Source organism: Juglans microcarpa x Juglans regia, chromosome 6D (genome assembly GCF_004785595.1).
Source record: "Juglans microcarpa x Juglans regia isolate MS1-56 chromosome 6D, Jm3101_v1.0, whole genome shotgun sequence".
Taxonomy (NCBI): domain Eukaryota; kingdom Viridiplantae; phylum Streptophyta; class Magnoliopsida; order Fagales; family Juglandaceae; genus Juglans; species Juglans microcarpa x Juglans regia.
The window spans coordinates 32,304,360-32,323,433 of NC_054604.1; the positions used below are offsets into that span (position 1 = coordinate 32,304,360).

General features: G+C 40.2%; 3 protein-coding genes across 3 annotated transcripts; 1 reads left to right on the top strand and 2 right to left on the bottom strand.

The window, feature by feature from the left end:
* The first annotated feature begins 2,042 nt into the window (after positions 1–2,042).
* Positions 2,043–3,912, top strand: LOC121236009. The gene is made up of 3 exons (XM_041132494.1): positions 2,043–2,232; positions 2,915–3,030; positions 3,358–3,912. Exons 1-3 carry the CDS (start codon positions 2,122–2,124, stop codon positions 3,863–3,865), a joined length of 735 nt encoding a protein of 244 aa, XP_040988428.1. The 5' UTR covers positions 2,043–2,121; the 3' UTR covers positions 3,866–3,912.
* An 895-nt stretch (positions 3,913–4,807) lies between these two features.
* LOC121236010 (subtilisin-like protease 4) lies at positions 4,808–7,106 on the bottom strand. Its single transcript, XM_041132495.1, is given in 3 exon segments — positions 4,808–5,302; positions 5,305–6,230; positions 6,233–7,106. Coding segments are annotated over 3 exon segments (2,292 nt in total). The 3' UTR covers positions 4,808–4,810.
* A 9,395-nt stretch (positions 7,107–16,501) lies between these two features.
* On the bottom strand, positions 16,502–18,787 carry LOC121235545 (subtilisin-like protease 3). The gene has a single exon (XM_041131890.1). The coding sequence runs from the start codon at positions 18,785–18,787 to the stop codon at positions 16,502–16,504; it is 2,286 nt and encodes a 761-aa protein (XP_040987824.1).
* Positions 18,788–19,074: the final 287 nt, after the last annotated feature.

Consider the following 19,074-nt stretch of genomic DNA (forward strand, 5'->3'; position numbering starts at 1 on the left):
TAAAATATTTATAAAAAATGATTTAAGGATAAATAGTAGCTCCTCATATTTTTTAATATTATAATACGAAAACTTGAATTTTTATAAAGAAATAAAAAGCTGTAGAAAGGATAAATATTTTATTATTCTAAATGACAAATCAAAAAAACTCTTTGCACTCAAAAGTGGTACCTCCCGCGTACATGCCTAACCACGTGTAAAAATAAAATGGTGCGTTTCGTTCATATTCAACAACCTCTCATCTTCTTCTCATTTTCTTCTTTCCATCTTTTTCGTATTTCTTCTCACGGAACGCAACACTTCGGCTTCGGAAGCAAGCTTTCCCACAGAAGACCATGAAGATGCACATGGGATTGAATCTTCTGCATCTCAGATAGATTTCCATAAAAAAACGAAGATAAAGGACCTTTGATTCTTTGTATTCACAGCTTTTTTCTGATCCTTTTATCCAAGTAGTATTGTAAAAATGAAAGAACAAGACAACCACAAAAACTTTTGGTTCAAAATAGGAGAAAACACATTTATGTCATGATTGGAGGAGGAGGATGAGGATCTGGTGTGCTGTAAGTCTCGATAGCATTTAGAGCAGAGGTTCATTTGTCGGTGGCCCTTAGAAGTCAAAGCCTAGCATCTGTGCTCTTTGGCTATTTCTCTTTTTTGTGCTTCACTCTTTCGAGCTCTATTTGTATATGAAAATAAAAAAGACTCGACTTTAACAATTAGATCAGATCCTTGAAAATAAAAATTATAAACAGATCTAAAAAATTAAAAACTTCAACACTCTAAATGAAGGAAATATGAAAATTTATATAATTGAGGAAGCTATTTGGAAGTTGAGAAACATATAGAGAAGGAAGGAAGCAACGGCGAAAAAGAAGGAAGAGAGAGGTCTGTAGTCGTGGATAGGAGAAAAAGCGTACAAAGTAAGTTTACACAAAGAAAAAGTACAATTACAAAGTTACTGACATGCCTCATGCCTGTGAGGAAGACAAAGAAATAGAAATCCGGGAAAATGACTTCGGTTTTTATTTTTATTTTTCAATAATTTAAATAATATCGATTGACGTGGGATTAATCCGATTCCGTAACAGGTACCCAACGCTGGGTTCCTGTAACGAAACTGTTTCCCCAGACTTCCATTTCTTCGTCTTCCCCACAGGCATCCCTAGGCACGTCAGTAACTTTGTGCTTGTGCTTTTTCTCTGTGTAAACCCAGCTTGTACGCTTTTTCTCCTACCCACAATGACGACCACATACCTTTCTCTTCCTTCCTTTTCGCCGCTGCTTCCTTCCTTCTCTATATATTTCTCAGCTTCCAAACGGCTTCCTCAATTGTATAAATTTTCATGTTTTCTTCACTTAGAGCGCTGAGGTTTTTAATTTTTCAGATCCGTTTATAATTTTTATTTTCAAGGATCTGATCCGATTGTTAAAGTCGCGTCTTTTTGGTTTTCAGATATAAATAGAGCTCGAAAGAGTGAAGCACGAAAAAGAAAAATGGCCGAAGAGCACAGATGCCATGCTTTGACTTCTAAGGGCCACTGACTAATGAACCTCTGCTAGGCTTGGACTTCTGAGGGCCACCGATTAATGAACCTTTGCTCTAAATGCTATCGAGACTTACAACACACCAGATCCTCATCCTCCTCCTCCAATCATGACATAAATGTTTTTTCTTCTATTTTGAACCAAAAGCTTTTGTGGTTGCCTTGTTCTTTCATTTTTACAACACTATTTGGGTAAAAGGATCAGAAAAAAGCTGCGGATACAAGGAATCAAAGGTCTTCGTTTTCTTCTGGGAATCTGTCTGAGATGCAAAAGATTCCATCCCAGGTGCGTCTTCGTGGTCTTCTGTGGGGAAGCTTGCTCCCGAAGCCGAAGTACTGTGTTCCATGAGAAGAAAATTCGAAGAAGATGCAAAGAAAAGGAGAAGAAGATGAGAGGTTGCTGAATATGAACAAAACGCACCGTTTTATTTTTACACGTGGTTAGACGTGTACTCGGGAGGTACCCTCCGAGTGCAAATAGCTTTTTTGTTAATACTGACCTACTCGGGGCTTCGCAGTGTGATTGTGAAGATTTCCCCTTTAGAAGCATTCTCTCTCTGACGCAGAGGAAGCGATGGAGATCAGTCCCAAGATCATTGGCAAAGACGAGGTCATAGCGAAACTCAAGGACGACGGCGACTTCGACAAACTCCGCCTCAAAATCATTCGCAAGCTCAGGGACAACGTCAGTCTCCTCCTTCTCATTCATCTTCATCTTTTTCTGTTCCTGCAAATTTGAAGCTTGGAAGCAATTTTCTTTATTTTAAAGGAAAATAAAAAATCTCTTCCGTCCTGCTTAGAAAGTTGGATAGATTAGAGTGATTAAAGCCGAAACAATGCCGAAAATTTTTCTTGAAAGCAGTTGGTTTTTAATCCGTTGGAGTGTTTGAAAAGGAGGAAGATTTATTTTCTTGTTAATTTTTTTTTTTCTGTATGAATTCGAGTTAGCTTTATATTTGGGAAAATTACGCTGAAATTATCCCTATTCCGAATCTCTGATTCAAGGTTACATTGAAATCTCAATTTCGTCCATTTTCCACGGAATTTATCTAATTTCAAAGCGAAGAACATGTAAATATATTCAACTTCTGAACCAAAATCGAATAGCCGGGGAGTCTCTGCGTTCAAATCTCAGTAGACTTCGTTGCTTTGATTCTAACATATCCTGAAAAGAATGTACAAATGAAAATTTTAAAGTCTCGTTGGTTGGCATATGGTTTTTTGAAGCATATCGAATTGTTTTCATGGATGGGAAGATAGCTCAGCTCGTCTTTTTTAATTAATGTGTGTGTGTATGTTATGTTCATTTTAATTTTTAAAACCCCTTTTCCAGTGTCTGTAATGCTGACCAAGGAGAGTAAACGCAGGAGGAGTTGCGGAATGAGATTATTTTGACAGTGAAGCAGTCAGCAGCACTTAATCGTGCAGGTGCTGAGAATATGAAACCCAGACAATTATCTGATGCCATATATGATGACGTTGGGTAAGTTTCTAATTTTTCTCAAAAAATTTTTTTTGGTTTTTAATTGTTATTTTCCTCTCTAAAAACAATTCTTACAAACCACGGATTCGTGTTTAACTTTAAAGAGATTAATTAATTATGCATATTTACGAATAAAAAATGGATAGTGAAATCTATATCCAATATTGACGCAAGTTGGTTTAATAATTTTGAGGATTGAATCTACAGTTCTAATTAATGTGCTTTCTGTTAAAACTCTTTAATTGGGTTGTTATTTTGGGACAGGGACAATAAGGATATATAGTAAAAGACTCAAATGAAATCTGATGACTCATTATGCTGTCTCAGGAATAAAGTAATGAGCCGGATATCTGATGGTTTGTGGGAAACAATTAGATCAGGTGATGGCATGAAAAATGAAATTACAGAAACTGTACAATCTGTTTATAACAAATTATTAAACCCAAAATGGATAGAAGGGGGTGAATCATCCACCCATGGCATGATGCCAAAGCAGAAGGAAGCTGAAAATAACCGTTCCATTGCAGCCTCAGCTAGTGAAGCTGATGACATGTTTTCTGATAGTGAGCCAAAAGAACCTCCAGGTTTTTCTCTCCTCAATAACCATCAGAACAACAAGAATGAGGAGCAACACAGACAGGAGCTTCAGCCTCCAATGCCTCACAAAAGAGAACCTGTTGAAGCACCGGAGGAAGATACACACCACCCAAAGGTTGTCTTGGAGCCAGAATACGTTGATCTTGGTGTGCCACCTGGCTTTCCTGCAGAATTGGAGCAGAAGCAGCCATGTGATGGTAGTGATGAGGACCCTGATGTGCCTCCTGGTTTTGGCTGATGCGATGACAAGCAATGCAATTGATCTCTCTATCCTGAAGCATTAAATTTTGTAGAAACTGTGTGATCAAGGATTAGAAACTGTTACCGCCGTATTCCCCTCTCCTTGTGTGCTGAATTTATGTTATTAGAATGGCATAGAAAACTTCATTCCTTAGGTTCTCAATGCATGTGATAGTTTAATCCGCATGGGGCCATCAATAAACAATGGAAATCATTTTTCCCCAGTTTTTTTTCTATCATCGTTACAATAGATCAAAAACAGGTTTTGGTTTTTAATTACCAAGTTATCAGGTTTTGCTTTTAATAGTAGTGAAGCTGTTTATATATTCAGTATGTTTCCTTCTATGCCTTACTAATTGGCCTCTGTGGACCTGATTGTATGACTGGCGTACCACAATAGTGAAACATCTGAATATTGTGATCAGAACGGTATAAATCAATGTGAAAACCAAGTTTCTGAGTTTCTTTCACCAAGTTTTATAGGGCCATTGGAGTACCCCCCATAACACAATAATCCACTGTAACTGCAAGTGGATATTAGGAGAAAGAAATTATGTTGGACCTATGTATTTCAGGTTGTTTTGCACTGTATTAAGCTGATCTCTTGTAGGTTCTAGTGCTATCGTCTTCTCCGCCTACCTTATGCAACATTCTTCTCCTGTTCTCCTGATTGTAGGATTCTTTTTCATCTGGCAGTAATATTTTTTTTTTCACTGTAGAATTATTAAGTTCCGTACATCATCCACTGGAAATTCTTCTTTATGCTCATTTGCTAACAATGGAAGTAGAGTTCAGTTTTTTAGATGATCATATTCAAACAATCTATGATAATTATTAAATTCAACCAGTACAAATATGATGGCACAGATGTTCAATCACACAGTACCGGGATTTTTTGATGATGACAATACAAGACATTGCTTGCATACAATCTCTACATGCACTACTCAAACCTAACAGAAATTGGACTTCTAACGCAGTGTTTGGCAGAATCCCATTTTATAAAACCTTGCCCATATTCACCCATTTTGGTACCTGGCACTGTGAGGCTGAATGTTACTGAATATTTCACTTTCTGGTTCACCCGTGAGAAGTAGAGCTTATTGGGCTTGACACTCACATGAACTCCTTCTGGTGCAACCACAGTGACTGCATAAGATGATATTGCCTCACCAACATTTGTCACGGTCCTGGTAAATGTCTGAGACGATCCCAGTGTAACAGAAAATGAAGGGTAGTTTAGCTCTCCTTCAGGGATACTTGATACGTCTGAGCACTTTATTGGTCTGTGCACAAGGATTCCAACCTCCTGGTCTTTGTATCCCAGACCACATAGATATGGTATATAATCGTCTGGTTGAATATCATAGATTAATCCTGGTTCATTTGCTCTTGATGGATTGACATGGCCTGCACCTATGGCAAAGACATCTGCACAGGCTGAAGTGTTTGATCAAAAATTGGTTTGCCTTCAAGATTTTGTGTATCAGCAGAAGTCATTATAGCAGATTTAATAGCAGCTGGTGACCAATGAGGATGTGAGCTCTTGAGCAAAGCTGCAATGCCGCTAAGATGAGGGCATGCCATTGATGTGCCAGACATGATGTTGAAATTGAGTTTTGAGTTTGTATCATCGTCAAGAGAGAAGGGCCAGGCTGCTAGAATGCTCACACCTGGTCCGATAATGTCTGGTTTCAGAATGCCTGGGCTTGCTAGGTTGGGTCCTCTTGAAGAGAAAGAAGCAACGAATGGGGATACTGAGCTTCCAATGAGAGTTCCTTTGAATAAGATAGATGCTGTTGGAGTTTCTGTAGAGTTTATGTAGGCTTTGATCTTTAGTCCAGCAGCAAAGCTGACATGTGTTGCGGGAAGAACATGAGCATCAGCCGAGGTACTAAAGCCATCAGTTTCTTCATTCATGAGAATCATGGCGGCACCCCCTGCATTTTTAACTTCCTCTCCCTTAGCGATTCTTCCTATCCCCCCTCCTCGCTCGCATAAAACTACTTTGCCTTTGACATTGATATCTTTCAAGGATCCCTCACCACATAGTGCAGACTCTGGTTTACCATTAACGCCAGCATAAACAAGAGGCAATGGTGTTGAGGGGAAGTCACCAGGCTGGAAGAGGGATTCACCATCGAGTTCTTCTCTATTTCCAAGCTTTGCTGTCGACGCAATGCTTCTGTCAATGTTGGTTGCTCCGACTGTGAGTATCCAAGGGGCTTCATTAGATAACGTGCTGTTGAAAGGGCCAGAATTCCCGGCTGCACAGCTTACAAATATTCCTTTTTGGATCGCTGCAAATGAGCCGATTGCAACACTGTCCTCGAAAAATGGAACAGAGTCTGAGCCCAGGGAGCGACGCCATCTCCAACAGCTGCATCAAGCCCAGCCAGTATATCGCTCTCGGGACAATCATCCAATATATCTCCAAAGCACACTTTGTAAATTGCCAAGTGGGCATAAGGGGCCATTCCAACCGCTGTGCCCTTGGCATTTCCTAGCACAACGGCATTCTTTACAAAACCGCCAGCAGCAGTGCTTGCAGTGTGGGTACCGTGCCCGTCTACATCGATTGGTGGCTCATCTTTTCCTTTCATGGCTTTGGCTGCAACATTGAATGTCCTTGCACCAATGAGTTTGTTGTTACAGTCTGTAACGTTGAACTCACACCTCCCTTTCCATTTGGCTGGAGGTGGCTGCATTCCTGCATCACTAAACGAAGGATGAGAAGGCAAAATTCCACCGTCCAATACCCCAATAATCACCCCCTTTCCAAAGTTTGATTCTTTCCAGAATCCCGTTTGCTGGTGCAACCCTAAGAAGCTTGGTGTATGTGTTGTTTGTAGACGTAACATCCTCTCAGGACGCGCTGACACAAAACCGTCCTTCTCCTCCATAGCTCTCACTTCCTCCTGGGTCAGTCTCGCTGCAAAACCCCGGATAACATTCTGGTATGAATACAGCATGCGTGGCTGCTCATCCGAATTACTTGCGACGGTAATATTTGGCATAAAAGAATGGTACCAGCTCTCCTGATCTTCTAACTGGGAAAAAACTCTACCCTCTGGTTGCTTTACATGGACAATGTAAGTTTGTAAATTTCTCATCTCGGAACTTTTGGTGACAGATGAAAGTGCACTTCCGAAAGCAAACTCGTAGTAGAAGTTAAACACGAAAAGAAGAGAAACGAAAGGTATAGCTGCCATGTTTTGTGACAATACACCTTTCTGCATGAAAGTGAGGAGAGGTAAGAGATTTTTGTGTGAGTTCAAGTGGTTTCCATACTGATTTATATAAGAGAATTGTAGAGTGAGAGGGGTCGGCATTTCCGCATAAGCTGGCCTGTTCCGGAATAAAAACATTGCCGTTGGAGCTATGTGATATGGTCCGGCACGTAGGGAATTTACTTTAGTGATTCCTATTATCCTGAAGACGGCAGCTGTATTTGTTTAGAGGATACTCATTGTCCTACCGAGCTTTCATTTTTTTTTGCCCAAGCTTGTCTTTTCTTAAAATAGCAGGCTGACTCAGTCGTAATGGACAACTTAAACAGTGGCTCCATGTAATTCGGCGAGTTGAAAACGAAGTCCAGGGTTGATGTGTAATTCATGATTTGATCAGGTTGTGAAATCATTTGCTGCAATATGCCGTTTGCAGCAAAGTAATGACAAGCATAAGAAAGATTACACATGGGATGGGAAGCCTTTATAATATTTCACAATGCCTCAGCATTGAGATTTTCTTTTTCGAAAAAGAATAATTAGTATTTAGATTAATGCAACTTAAGCATCACTCTCCGGCTTCGCCCTCGCCCCGCCTACTGCATGCATTCATGTACATCTCGTCTGCATGCACCCAACCTTATACGGTGTGGCACTTGAATCGTTCACATGGTATAATAAGCCCTAAAATACTTTTTTGAGAGCCAAACAATCACGCCAGATCAACTATTTTCACAATCAAACGAATAGTCAAATTAGATCCAACTCACACAAATGAAGAGACCGAGATCGTAATCGCGCACAGAGAAGGAGACCACTCAACAGCTTCAAGCCTTCAAGGGCTCGAAATCCATGACTTGGTTGAGTCCTCGAGAGAAAGGTCCCTATATATATGCATGCTCACGGATGTCCCTTCCTCATTTGAAAGTATCTTCTCCTTAATGATTGATTTTCTTTATATGCACGTAAACCTGGTTGAGTGCTCAGTACCGGTAATCAAACATTAGCCTTTTGATCGTACCTTTTCGCGAGTCTATGATGGGTTTATTTAAAGCATAATGTTAGTATGCTCGTTCATTTTGTCTACTCATTTTGACCGTATATATATTTAATTTTTAAAATTTTTTTTTTGCTTACTGATTAAAAAAATGACTATTAATGTATTGACATTTTTTTTTAATTTTTTAAAAATTAGTGTATTGATATATATATATATATTTTAAATTTTTAAAATATATTTGAAATAAAAAGTATAAAAAAAGTACAATTTGCACTTGAAGTACACCAAGTGGGCAAATTGATGGGGAATAGTAGCACTACTCTTTAATACTTTTACAAAGTAACTCATTTCATCTTAATTTAAATATATCACTATTATTCATAGATCCATCTCATCTCATCTTATTATTCAAACGAAGCCTAAATATATACTTTACGAGAGATCAGACATGAATATGATTGATACATGACTTTTAAAAATTTCTAATTAGGTGGTCCAAATTATTATCTTAAGAGAATACTTCGAGCATAAAGATGATATTCAAATGAGCCAAGCCAAGTGTTAAAAGATTCATAAAAAATATATAAAAACACAAGATATAATTGAAAAAAGGAAAAGAAATGGTCAAATGCAACATGATCCGGTTGTAAGCATAACCTAATGCCTATCATTGTCAATTCCAATATGTATATGATTTATATATATATATATATATATATATATATAAAACAAATAGAATGCTTAATCTAAACATAACCCCCAATAAAGCTAGGCCCGTATAATTTTTCTTAGGAGAAAGTTATTTCTAGTTCTTGTAAGAAAGCGTGCATGCTCCCATTTTAAATTTATTAGCATTATTTTCCTGTCTTTGGTCTAAAATGGACCATTAGTTATCAGATCAGGAAATCCTACGGTTGGGTTTGGACAGAAAGTTCAGATGAGATGAGATGAGATGAGATGTTTTGAATAGTAGTTGAATAAAATATTGTTAGAATATATTTTTTCGTATTATTTTTATTTTAGGATTTGAAAAAGTTGAATTGTTTATTATGTTTTTGTATGAAAATTTGAAAAAATTGTAATGATGAGATAAGATGAGATGGGATGAGATAAGAAGGTTTGTATATCCAAACTGAGTTAGTTCTCAACGACATATTTCTTAAGTGTTTTTCTTTTTTTTTTTTTAAGAAAGGGACAGTACCCTAATTTTATTGATTGCCCTCACTTGTGGCGGAGGAAAACCGTAGTTACAACATGACACTTAGGGGATACAAGTACTCAAGATACCAAAACCCAGGCAACCAAGAAACAAAAATACCAAAACAGTACAGGTCGAAGCAAAGTAACAGACCTAGACAAGAAAATGAACTTGCAAGAGAGAGAAAAAAAAACACATACAATTGGGAATAAATAAGACAGTAAAACCATAAACCACTTACCAAGGAAAACCTTTACGATATCCGCAAATAAGGTAAACCAATTCTGTCCATGCGGAGAAGACCTCTAAGGCGACTAGGCAGCTCACCAGACCAGTCTGAATTTAAACCCTCAGCTCCCATTTTAGCAAAGAAGTCAGCGACGACATTACCTTCGCGAAAAACATGATGCATTCTATAATCCAAACAGTTAAGATAACCATGTAACTCGTCCCAAAACTCTTCTAAATACTAGATATTACAACCACCCTTGGTGATCCAATTAACCAGCAATTGAGAATCAGTCTCAATTTTAACTCGAACAAAACCCAAGTGGAAGCATCTACGAACCCCTTCCAGCAAGCTGCGCATCTCAACAAAATTATTAGAGCCCTGGTCCAAGAACACAGAGTAGGCTGCAAGTAATCTCTCACAATCATCACGTATAACACCCCTAACTCCTGAAGGCCTAGGATTGTCAAAACTACTCCCATCAATATTAAGTTTGACCTAGCCCTGGGGAGGCCGAGTCCATCTCACTACCCGAACTTTCTTGGTTCTGGGAGGTACGACCGGGATTTCTAATCTGTGTAAGATAGCAACATCCTTGTTAGAAATTGTAGACACTTTCATGATCAGTTCCATATTTTAATAGCCTTCCAAACCGAATCAACACTCTCTGCTCTGCCTTCATATCTGGCTTTATAGTGCCAATCCCACAGTTTCCAAGAGACTATAGATGGGAGAAGTCCAAAACTTATCCTCAGTTGGGAAGACTTGCCCGCACGGCGAAACCAAAAGTTCGTTTGTTCTTGCCATGTTTGAAAAACTCCCATATGCCCACCTAGCTGAATAGCAGCCAAACGCCAAATGTGTCTGGCAAAATCACTAGTACAAAGCACACGATTCAAGTCTTCAGTATGACCCATAGAGCAACAATTACACTTAGAGCCAATAGGAATACCAACCATTTTGACCTTGTCATCAACGCTTAATCAGTTATTAGTGGCCTTCCACATCATAATAGAATTTTTCTTAGGAAGGTTAGCATGCCAGGTCCATTGAGTCCAAGATAAAAGAGGAGCCCTAACCTTGAAAAAATCTTAAGCACTTTTAGTGTTAAAGATACCACCCTTATCCTTTAGCCAAATTAAAGCATCACTCCCTTCCTTCCTTCGTGCCAAAAACTGATACAGATCAAAAGCTTTTCTGATAACCCACAAGTCTTTCCAATAGATGAATGTCCCACCCATTATCAATCTGGCACTCCTTAACTTTCAACAGAGGTTGCTCAATCACAGGGAAGTGGCGACTGAAAGGGCCATCATCCTCCCAGTTATTGTACCAGAACGAAATATTACCTTATTTCACAATCCATTTAGAACCATTTAAAACTTTCGGGATATTGCGGACGACAAATCTCCAGAACCTGGTCCCCTTGTTAGGCACCAAGAGAGATAAATGATTGTTCCTAACGTACTTGCCTCTAAAGAAATCCGCCCATAAAGAATGGCCCTGCATGAGGCGCCAAGCAAATTTCATATGAAGAGTTTTCTGAATATCCTCAAAATCCCTAATACCCAATCCGCCTTCATCAATAGGTTTACAAATATGCTTCCAAGAAACCCACTTCCTATTAGCCTTTCCATCATAATCGCCCCAAAAGAAAGAGCTTAGGAGCTTATTTAGCACCATGAGAACAACTTTAGGAACATCCAACACAGCAAGAAGATGGGCAGCCATACTAGATAAGACATGACGCAGGAGAATAGTTCTCCCACCTATCGAGAGCATTTTCATTTTCTAACCCGCAATTTTCTTTTTAACATTCCCAATCAAATCACCAAAATGACAAACCTTAAGTCTCTCCACCATTATAGGCACACTCAAGTACTTAAATGGGAAAGAGCCATCAGAAAAACCAGTCACGCGAAGGATAGAAAGCTTTCTAGGGAAAAGAATTTTCTTGGAGAAATAAATAGCACTTTTATCTTTGTTGAGAACTTGACCCGTCCAAGCTCCGTGAAGGTTCAAGACCTTCATCAAGTTACTCAGAGATTTTTTACCACCATTAACAAAGATAACAATATCATCCGCATACATAAGGTGAAAGATAAGAGGGGTACCTCTGGCTTGAGAAAATTGACCAATTTTACCATTCTCAAAATAATGTTTGAGGAGTCGGGATAACACCTCTTGCATGATGATAAACAAATAAGGAGAAAGAAGGTCACCTTGCCTTAAGCCTTTCTCACCTTTAAAAAAACCCAAAGAGGTACCATTCATCATTATGGAGTATCAAGGAGAAGATATGTAGGCCTTAATTAATTCACAGACATGAGGTGAAAAACCAAAGTTAGTCAAGACATGGAGTAAAAATTTTCATTCAACTCTATCATAAGCTATAGACATGTCAAGCTTAACCAAGACATTGCCTCCATTAGTATTTTTACGAATAGAGTGGACCATCTCCTGGGTGAGGCTAAATTCTCAAAAATACTGCGACCCGAAATGAACCCCTTACTCTTGGGAAATCAGTTTAGAAAGCAAAGTCGTCAGACGACCCACTAATCTTCTCACAAATCTTATAAATCACAGAGTAGAGACGAATAGGCCTAAACGTATCAAAACCAGAAGGATTATCAACCTTAGGGATTAAAACAATATAGCATGCAGTGTAAAATCTGGGGAGTGATTTATTATGAAAGAAATCAGTAATAATATCCAAAATGTCCTTTTTAACCAAGTCCCACACACTCTAAAGAAACCCGAGCCAAAACCATTCGGGCCCAGGCTACTATCAATGAGAATGCTAAAGAGAGTATCCTTAACATCCTCAAGAGAGGGGACTCGGCAAATAGCCAAATTCTCCTCTTCAGAAATAACTGGGAAGATCAACTCACTCAAATTAGGCAAGTCACAATGATTACTCTGACCCAAGAAATTTTTAAAATAGTCAGCAGCAGCCTAGTGAATATCAAAAGGTGAATCTAAAGAGGAACCATCAACTAGTCTCATCTCCTTGTGATTTTTGGCATTTAGATAGGCATGATAGAATTTAGAGTTTTGATCCCTATCTTTTAGCCAAATTTTCTTGGCCATATGAGACAGGTGAGTGTCCTCTCTACCCATCCAGGTTAATAACTCCAACTTAGACGCTACAAGGTTGTTATCATCCTCATCATTGAAACAAATTTGAAGACGACTTTCCAGATTATCAATATGCTCTCTAATTCTTTAATGATCAGGTTAGTCCTACCAAAGACCCGTTGATTCCAGTCCTTAAAAGCCACCTTCAGCCTTTTTAATTTAAACGATAGGTTAATAAGCCCAGACCCAGATCCCTCTTGCTTCCACACCCCCTCCACAAAGCGAAGGAAATCTATATGATCAGTCTACATAAACTGAAAATGAAAGGGGCTAGGCCCATACTTGAAAGGATCCTCATCCATTTGAATAACTAAAGGGGAGTGATCAGAGGTAGTACGAGGCAACACCTGAGAAACAATTAAGAGCATTAAAATCAATCAAACAACGATCTAACCGCCCAGCTATGAGCCAATCAACCTTGGCTGTTGCACCAAGTCATGTTTTGTCTTTTGGTCTTCATGTCTAGTAATCCACAATTCTGAATGCACAAGCTAAAGTCTTCCATAGCTACAAACAGGCGAGGGCAACCGTCTCTGTGTTCCGAGTCATTTTTTATGATGTTAAAATCTCCACAAAGAATCCACGGAAGAGTACCATGACGAGTAGCTTCAAGATTCTCCCAAAGGGTTTTCCTTTCATTTTGGTTGCACTTAGCATAAACAATGGTGAGAAGAAAAACATGGTCATTCTCCTCAACTCTCATAGTAACATATTGATTAGACCCTTCCATCCATTGAACAAATACAACCGAGTTCCACAATAGCCAAAATTTCCTACCGTGAGCTTCATTAGTGACAAAGGAATCACAACTAAACCGGTCCAAATAGTCAAGTATTTTTGCCTCAAGCAGAAAAGGTTCAGCCACTGCTAAAACATTGGGCCTATATCTTTTTATAATTTTTTTCAATCGCACCTAAGAAGTGCCTATACCCTTAATATTCCAAAAAATAATGGGGCTAATCATAAATTAAATTTTGAGGGGCGAATTGCCGCCCTTGTCGAGCTCATTTTCTGAATCTTTCCACTTACTAGACTTGGTCCCTCTGAGTTGGTACAATATTTTTTTCTAATATCTTCCATAAGTCTGTCACAATCAGGTTCTGGATCGGCTTGGAGATCACCGGGCAATTCCTTTTCATTAGCAATTTCAACATCTACATTCTGAACCACTTGATCACTATAAGCTCCCCCATACTCGGCACTGGCCTGTCCTGCAGATAAGGGCCCATTCCCCTTTCTGTTTTCCGCTGTGGTCCCCATCCAAAGCCTTGGCTGCAAATTTGAATGAAATTCTTGAGGTATCTCAGTGGCTTTCTGACACACGTGCATGTGGTTCCTGCACTTGGTCCCCGAGTAGGTCGGTGGCTTAAGCGTTTGACATACATGCATATGGCCCACCCAATTTTAATTCACTCGAAGAGGTCACTTCTACAACGCCATCTTGCAAAAGGCTACTAACTGCAGAGACGTCTGCAATTGCGTTCGAGGTTAGGCTTTCTACCACTTCACCCAAAATCATGCTGCACTTCTTGTCAGAAACACTGACTTTTCCATTTGAGACTAACTTTTCCATTTGAGACTTTCTTGCTAGGTAAGGCTTTCCATCCGATACTAACACCGTTTGTTGTTCCTCTATTACTGGTTCTTTTTCTTCTTTATTTCCAGCCATGGTTGAATCCTTCTGAAGCTCTTGATTGCTAGGACCGGCCTCTAGATTAATTTTTACCTCCACTACCTTCTTTGTTTCCTTCCTAACCCAAGTCTTTTGTGTCTTACCTTCCTCTCTTTGGTCATTTTTCTCCACTTGATTGCATGTTTTCATGTTATGCACTTGCATGCGGTAGTAAGAGCAAAAAGCTGGAAGGGTCTCATAAACCACGGGTTACAGCCAGCTCGAAGATTGGTTTGGAACACCAATCCAAAACTATTCTACTGAAGCCTTAGAAATATCCATCATGATACAAACCCGAGCTCCATCAGTTTTTGTAGCACACCAAGTGCAATTGTCTCGACGAATGTAATGCCCAAGAGGTAAAGTTATATTTTTCAAGAACGATTCGTGGTAATAATTTGGTGAGAGGCCAGGCAAAAAAATCCATACCGGCACCAAGGATGGTTCTTGATCTTCAACATAGTCTGGCCTCCATTTGAAGACACGGTATGACACACCGTCTATCTCACAAGCCTATCTGGAAAAACCTTTAAGGAAATCATCTTCATTAGACAACCTGACAAAGACGGATCTGGGATTGACCATAGCCGAGACCATTGGCTGAGCAACCAACCCCCACCGATGTCGACAAAACGCTCTGATATTGTCCAATGAAGGCCGTCTGCACAAAAACTTCAAGACCATCGAGAACTTGAAGGGCTGTGCAAAACGCTCAATTTCCTCCTTCTTAAAGGAGACATACGAGGGGCACCTCCACCTTAGGGATAGGTTGAGGCATCTGCGCCATCATGTCAGCATAGGATCTGAGTGCGATCGTGGAGGAGCCGGGGCACCCAAGGCGACCCCGGCAACAGCCATGCACTCCTCAAAAGTTCTTAAAGCCTAGTTACTTTGGGAGAACTGAAAAAACTGTGCCTTCATCACTCATACATTAAGTGTTTTTGTTTTAGTTCATTTTAATGTTTGCATGAGATATTTCTTAGGTTCCTTCGAATTGGGTTTACAAATACTATTGCTTGGTTCATATCTTTACCCAACTTCGATCTATGTAAATAGCTAGCTAGGTAACTCCTGTGATATGTCAAAGGACGTTGGACTTGGCCAAAGTCACCATTCTTAAAGTAGCTCTCTGCTCAAATAAGAGTAACATGTTTGTCTAAGCTGTTTTCATGAGAATAAGAACAACAACATGATCATAAAGACAGAAGATTATGCAATTGCCACTTGTTAAAAGTAGGCAACAGCTAGAATTAGGCAATCTTGGGTTTGCAGAATTTTCATATCTATTCACCGGTTAGTATTTTTTATAAAGCGCTCAGTCTTTTTATGTTATTACTTCGAATAGTTTCGAAGATCTACCAAAATGTGAAAGAAAGTTGGTCTATATATAAAGATTTTATAAAACTAAAGTTACAAATTAACGTGACATAATGTAAAACGTTAAATCGTAAATATAACGTCTCTCATCAAGCCACGATATGTTTACTTTTATAAAATCTGGTGAGTGCTGCCGGTGCCAAAATTTGGAACACCCCAACGTTAACGAAACAGGAAAGATGACCCTCTCTCTCGCTCTGTACTGTCTCCCGAAGCACCGCCTATACAGCTGCCAAGGTCCTCGAATGGATTCCACATCCATAAGTGCTTTAGGTGGAACAGATTAATAAATTCCCTTATTAGTGCTCTAGTCATGTGCTCTAATTCAATGTCATGAATACTAACTGATTCGGTTTCGGAGAACTTCTACTAAAAGTCATTATTATCTGAGTTTTAATGATCGGCAGACCATAATAATTCAGACAATGATGACTTTTTAGTAGAAAAGTTTAAGATACCGAATCACTCCGTCTTCTTGACAGTAAACTAGTTTATTCTACATATACAGGAAAAGACAGCTTGTTCTATAATTCAGAAGGATGGTTTGACATCACACAATCACAATGATATGGGAAACGATTGACCAAAACAAAAATGACAAAGATTGATATATATGGGTTACATCTCGAGAAACAATGGGCCGGTAAGGTGGTTGCGGAGTTTGAAATGATTTGAACTTGAAGGATGTTAATGCATGACACCCCTCAGAGCGGAAATTTATTTGTTATTTGTTCCTTCACCCATCATTCTTATTGCCAACTTCTTGTGCTCCAAGATATTGAGGCTCCGATGATCATTTAAAAATGATAGTTATTGGGCTTGTAACTGAGTAACGATCAGAAACCCATCTCAGGTATCCCTGAGAAAATGGCTTGCCGATGCTGCCACTTTGTGGGATGAATTCCACTGAATAAGTCACCTTCTGGTTCGCCTCTGTGAATGTAAGCCTGTTAGGATTTACACTCATACCTATCCCTTGAGGTACAAGAAGATCCAGAGTATAAGTGGAATTAGCCAGGCCAACGTTTGTCACCGTCCGCGTGTAATCCTGAGTGCTGGATCCCAGTACGATTGAAAATGAAGGATAGTTTAACTCTGCTTCCGCTATGATTTCTACTTGCGAGCAGTTCACCGCGCGTTGCACAATGAGCTCTACCTGTATGTCAGTGTAGTTCAAACCGCATAAATATGGAATGTAATCCTCAGGTTTGGTGTCGTAAACAAGCCCCGGGTTGTTTGCTTTTGTTGGGTTAACATGGCCTGCACCGGTAGCAAAGATGTCAGCAGGAAGAAGCCTTTGGTCGAAAATGGGCTTTCCTCCAAGGTTTAGCACATCAGCGGTGGTCATGATTGCTGACTTGATGGCAGCAGGTGACCAGCTGGGGTGGGAGCTCTTGAGCAAAGCTGCAATGCCACTGAGGTGAGGGCAAGACATTGAGGTGCCGGAAATGACGTTAAATGTTGATTTTGAATACGTGTTATTGTCCACAGGAACTGGCCATGCAGCTAGAATGTTTACGCCGGGTCCAATGATGTCTGGTTTCAAGATTCCAGGGCTTTCTTCGCTTGGGCCTCTGGAAGAAAAGGAGGCAACAATGGGAGCAGATGAGCCTCCAATTACAGTTCCTTTAAACAAGATTGTGGCTGTTGGTGCGGAGGTTGAGTTTATGTAGGCTAGGATTTTCAAACCCGCAGAATAGTTCACCAATGTTGCAGGAAGTACGTGAGGATCAGCTGGGGTAGTAAAGCCATTGATCTCTAGGTCCATGAGAATCATGGCGGCTCCACCAGCAAGTGCAACTACTTGGCCTTTTTCAGTTCTTCCAATCCCCCCTCCTCTCTTACACAACACTACTTTTCTTCTCACATCAATGTCATTCAAGGATCCCGGGGCACAGAAAGCAGATGACATGTTACCATTTGCGCCTGCATAAACAAGAGGCAATAATGTTGAATTGAAATCTTTAGGCTGGAATAGGGATTCGCCATCATATTGATCCCCGTTTCCAAGTTTTGCTGTTGCCGTAAAGCTTCTGTCAATGGTGCTCGCTCCAACTGTGAGAATCCATGGGGCCTCGTTCGATAAAGAACCATAAAAGGGACCGCCATTCCCAGCAGAACAGCTTACAAAAATTCCCTTTTGGATCGCACCAAATGCACCCAATGCAATCCCGTCGGCATGGAAAGGAGAAGAGCCTCCACCAAGAGAGAGGGAAAGCACATCCACACCATCCTCAACGGCAGTGTCCATCGCAGCCAATATGTCACTCTCGGCACAACCTCCGCCTGCGGAACATACTTTGTAGATTGCCAAGTGAGCAAAGGGCGCCATGCCAACCGCAATACCATTAGCACTCCCAAAAACGTTGGCACCTTTAACAAAATTTCCCGCTGCAGTGCTTGCCGTGTGGGTGCCATGCCCTGCGTCGTCAAATGGCGGTATAACCACTTTTCTTCCATTTTGGAAACTTCTTGCGCCAATTAGTTTGTTATTGCACGCCGCCGCATTGAATTCACACTTGCCTTTCCATTTAGCAGGGGGAGAAGGCACTCCTTCATCACTAAATGAAGGATGATCCGGCAGTATCCCAGTGTCCAAAACTCCAATTATCGCACCCTTCCCCAAATTCGAATCTTTCCAAACTCCCAACCCCTGGTGCAACCCCAAGAAGGCAGGAGTGTGAGTTGTATGTAAGGACAGAATCCTTTCTGGCCGTGCTGAAATGAAACCATCCATCTTCTCCATGGCTTTCACTTCCTCTTCTGTCAATTTTGCTGCAAAACCGGTGACCACATTTCGGAACGAATACACCATGCGTGGTTGCTCGTTCGAGCTTTCGCTGGTGGAAGGCAAGAAAGATTCGTACCAGCTATCCAACTCTTCTGATTGCAAAGTAATTCTACCCTCTGGCCTTTTAACGTGAACTATGTATGTCGGTAAGCTGCTTTGATTTTCATCTATCTCGATGGTCTTTAGAGATTCTTCTTGAGCCATAGTTGGAGAGAGATGAAGCATGAAAAAGAGACTAAGAAGAGAAATGACGACCATTTTTAGCAACACCCCACACTTGTTCTCCATGTTTGCAGAAGAATTAAGTGCTAGTGTTTTGTGTCAGTTCAACCCCATGCACAAATATATATAGATAGAGATCAGGAAAGAAAGAGAGGGGATGTTGGGCACGGGCGCCGGCATTAATTCAAGTAGCAGAGTCGTCATTGGATCTTCCGATACCGGTTTTTTGGGACTTGGCAAAGAGCAATGATAGGTTTTGCATTAGAATTTCAGGTGCAGATTTCTCAAATAACGAGGGCCAGTTCATTTCGTTTAGTACGAGAAGGCGATGGACCCTATGCTATTTCACGTGC

Coding starts and splice junctions, on each gene's coding strand:
- LOC121235545 (XM_041131890.1), bottom strand. CDS start 18,787: ATGGAGAACAAGTGTGGGGTGTTGCTAAAAATGGTCGTCATTTCTCTT.
- LOC121236009 (XM_041132494.1), top strand. CDS start 2,122: ATGGAGATCAGTCCCAAGATCATTGGCAAAGACGAGGTCATAGCGAAA. Junction 2,233..2,914: donor TTCGCAAGCTCAGGGACAAC/GTCAGTCTCCTC, acceptor GAGTAAACGCAG/GAGGAGTTGCGGAATGAGAT. Junction 3,031..3,357: donor GCCATATATGATGACGTTGG/GTAAGTTTCTAA, acceptor ATGCTGTCTCAG/GAATAAAGTAATGAGCCGGA.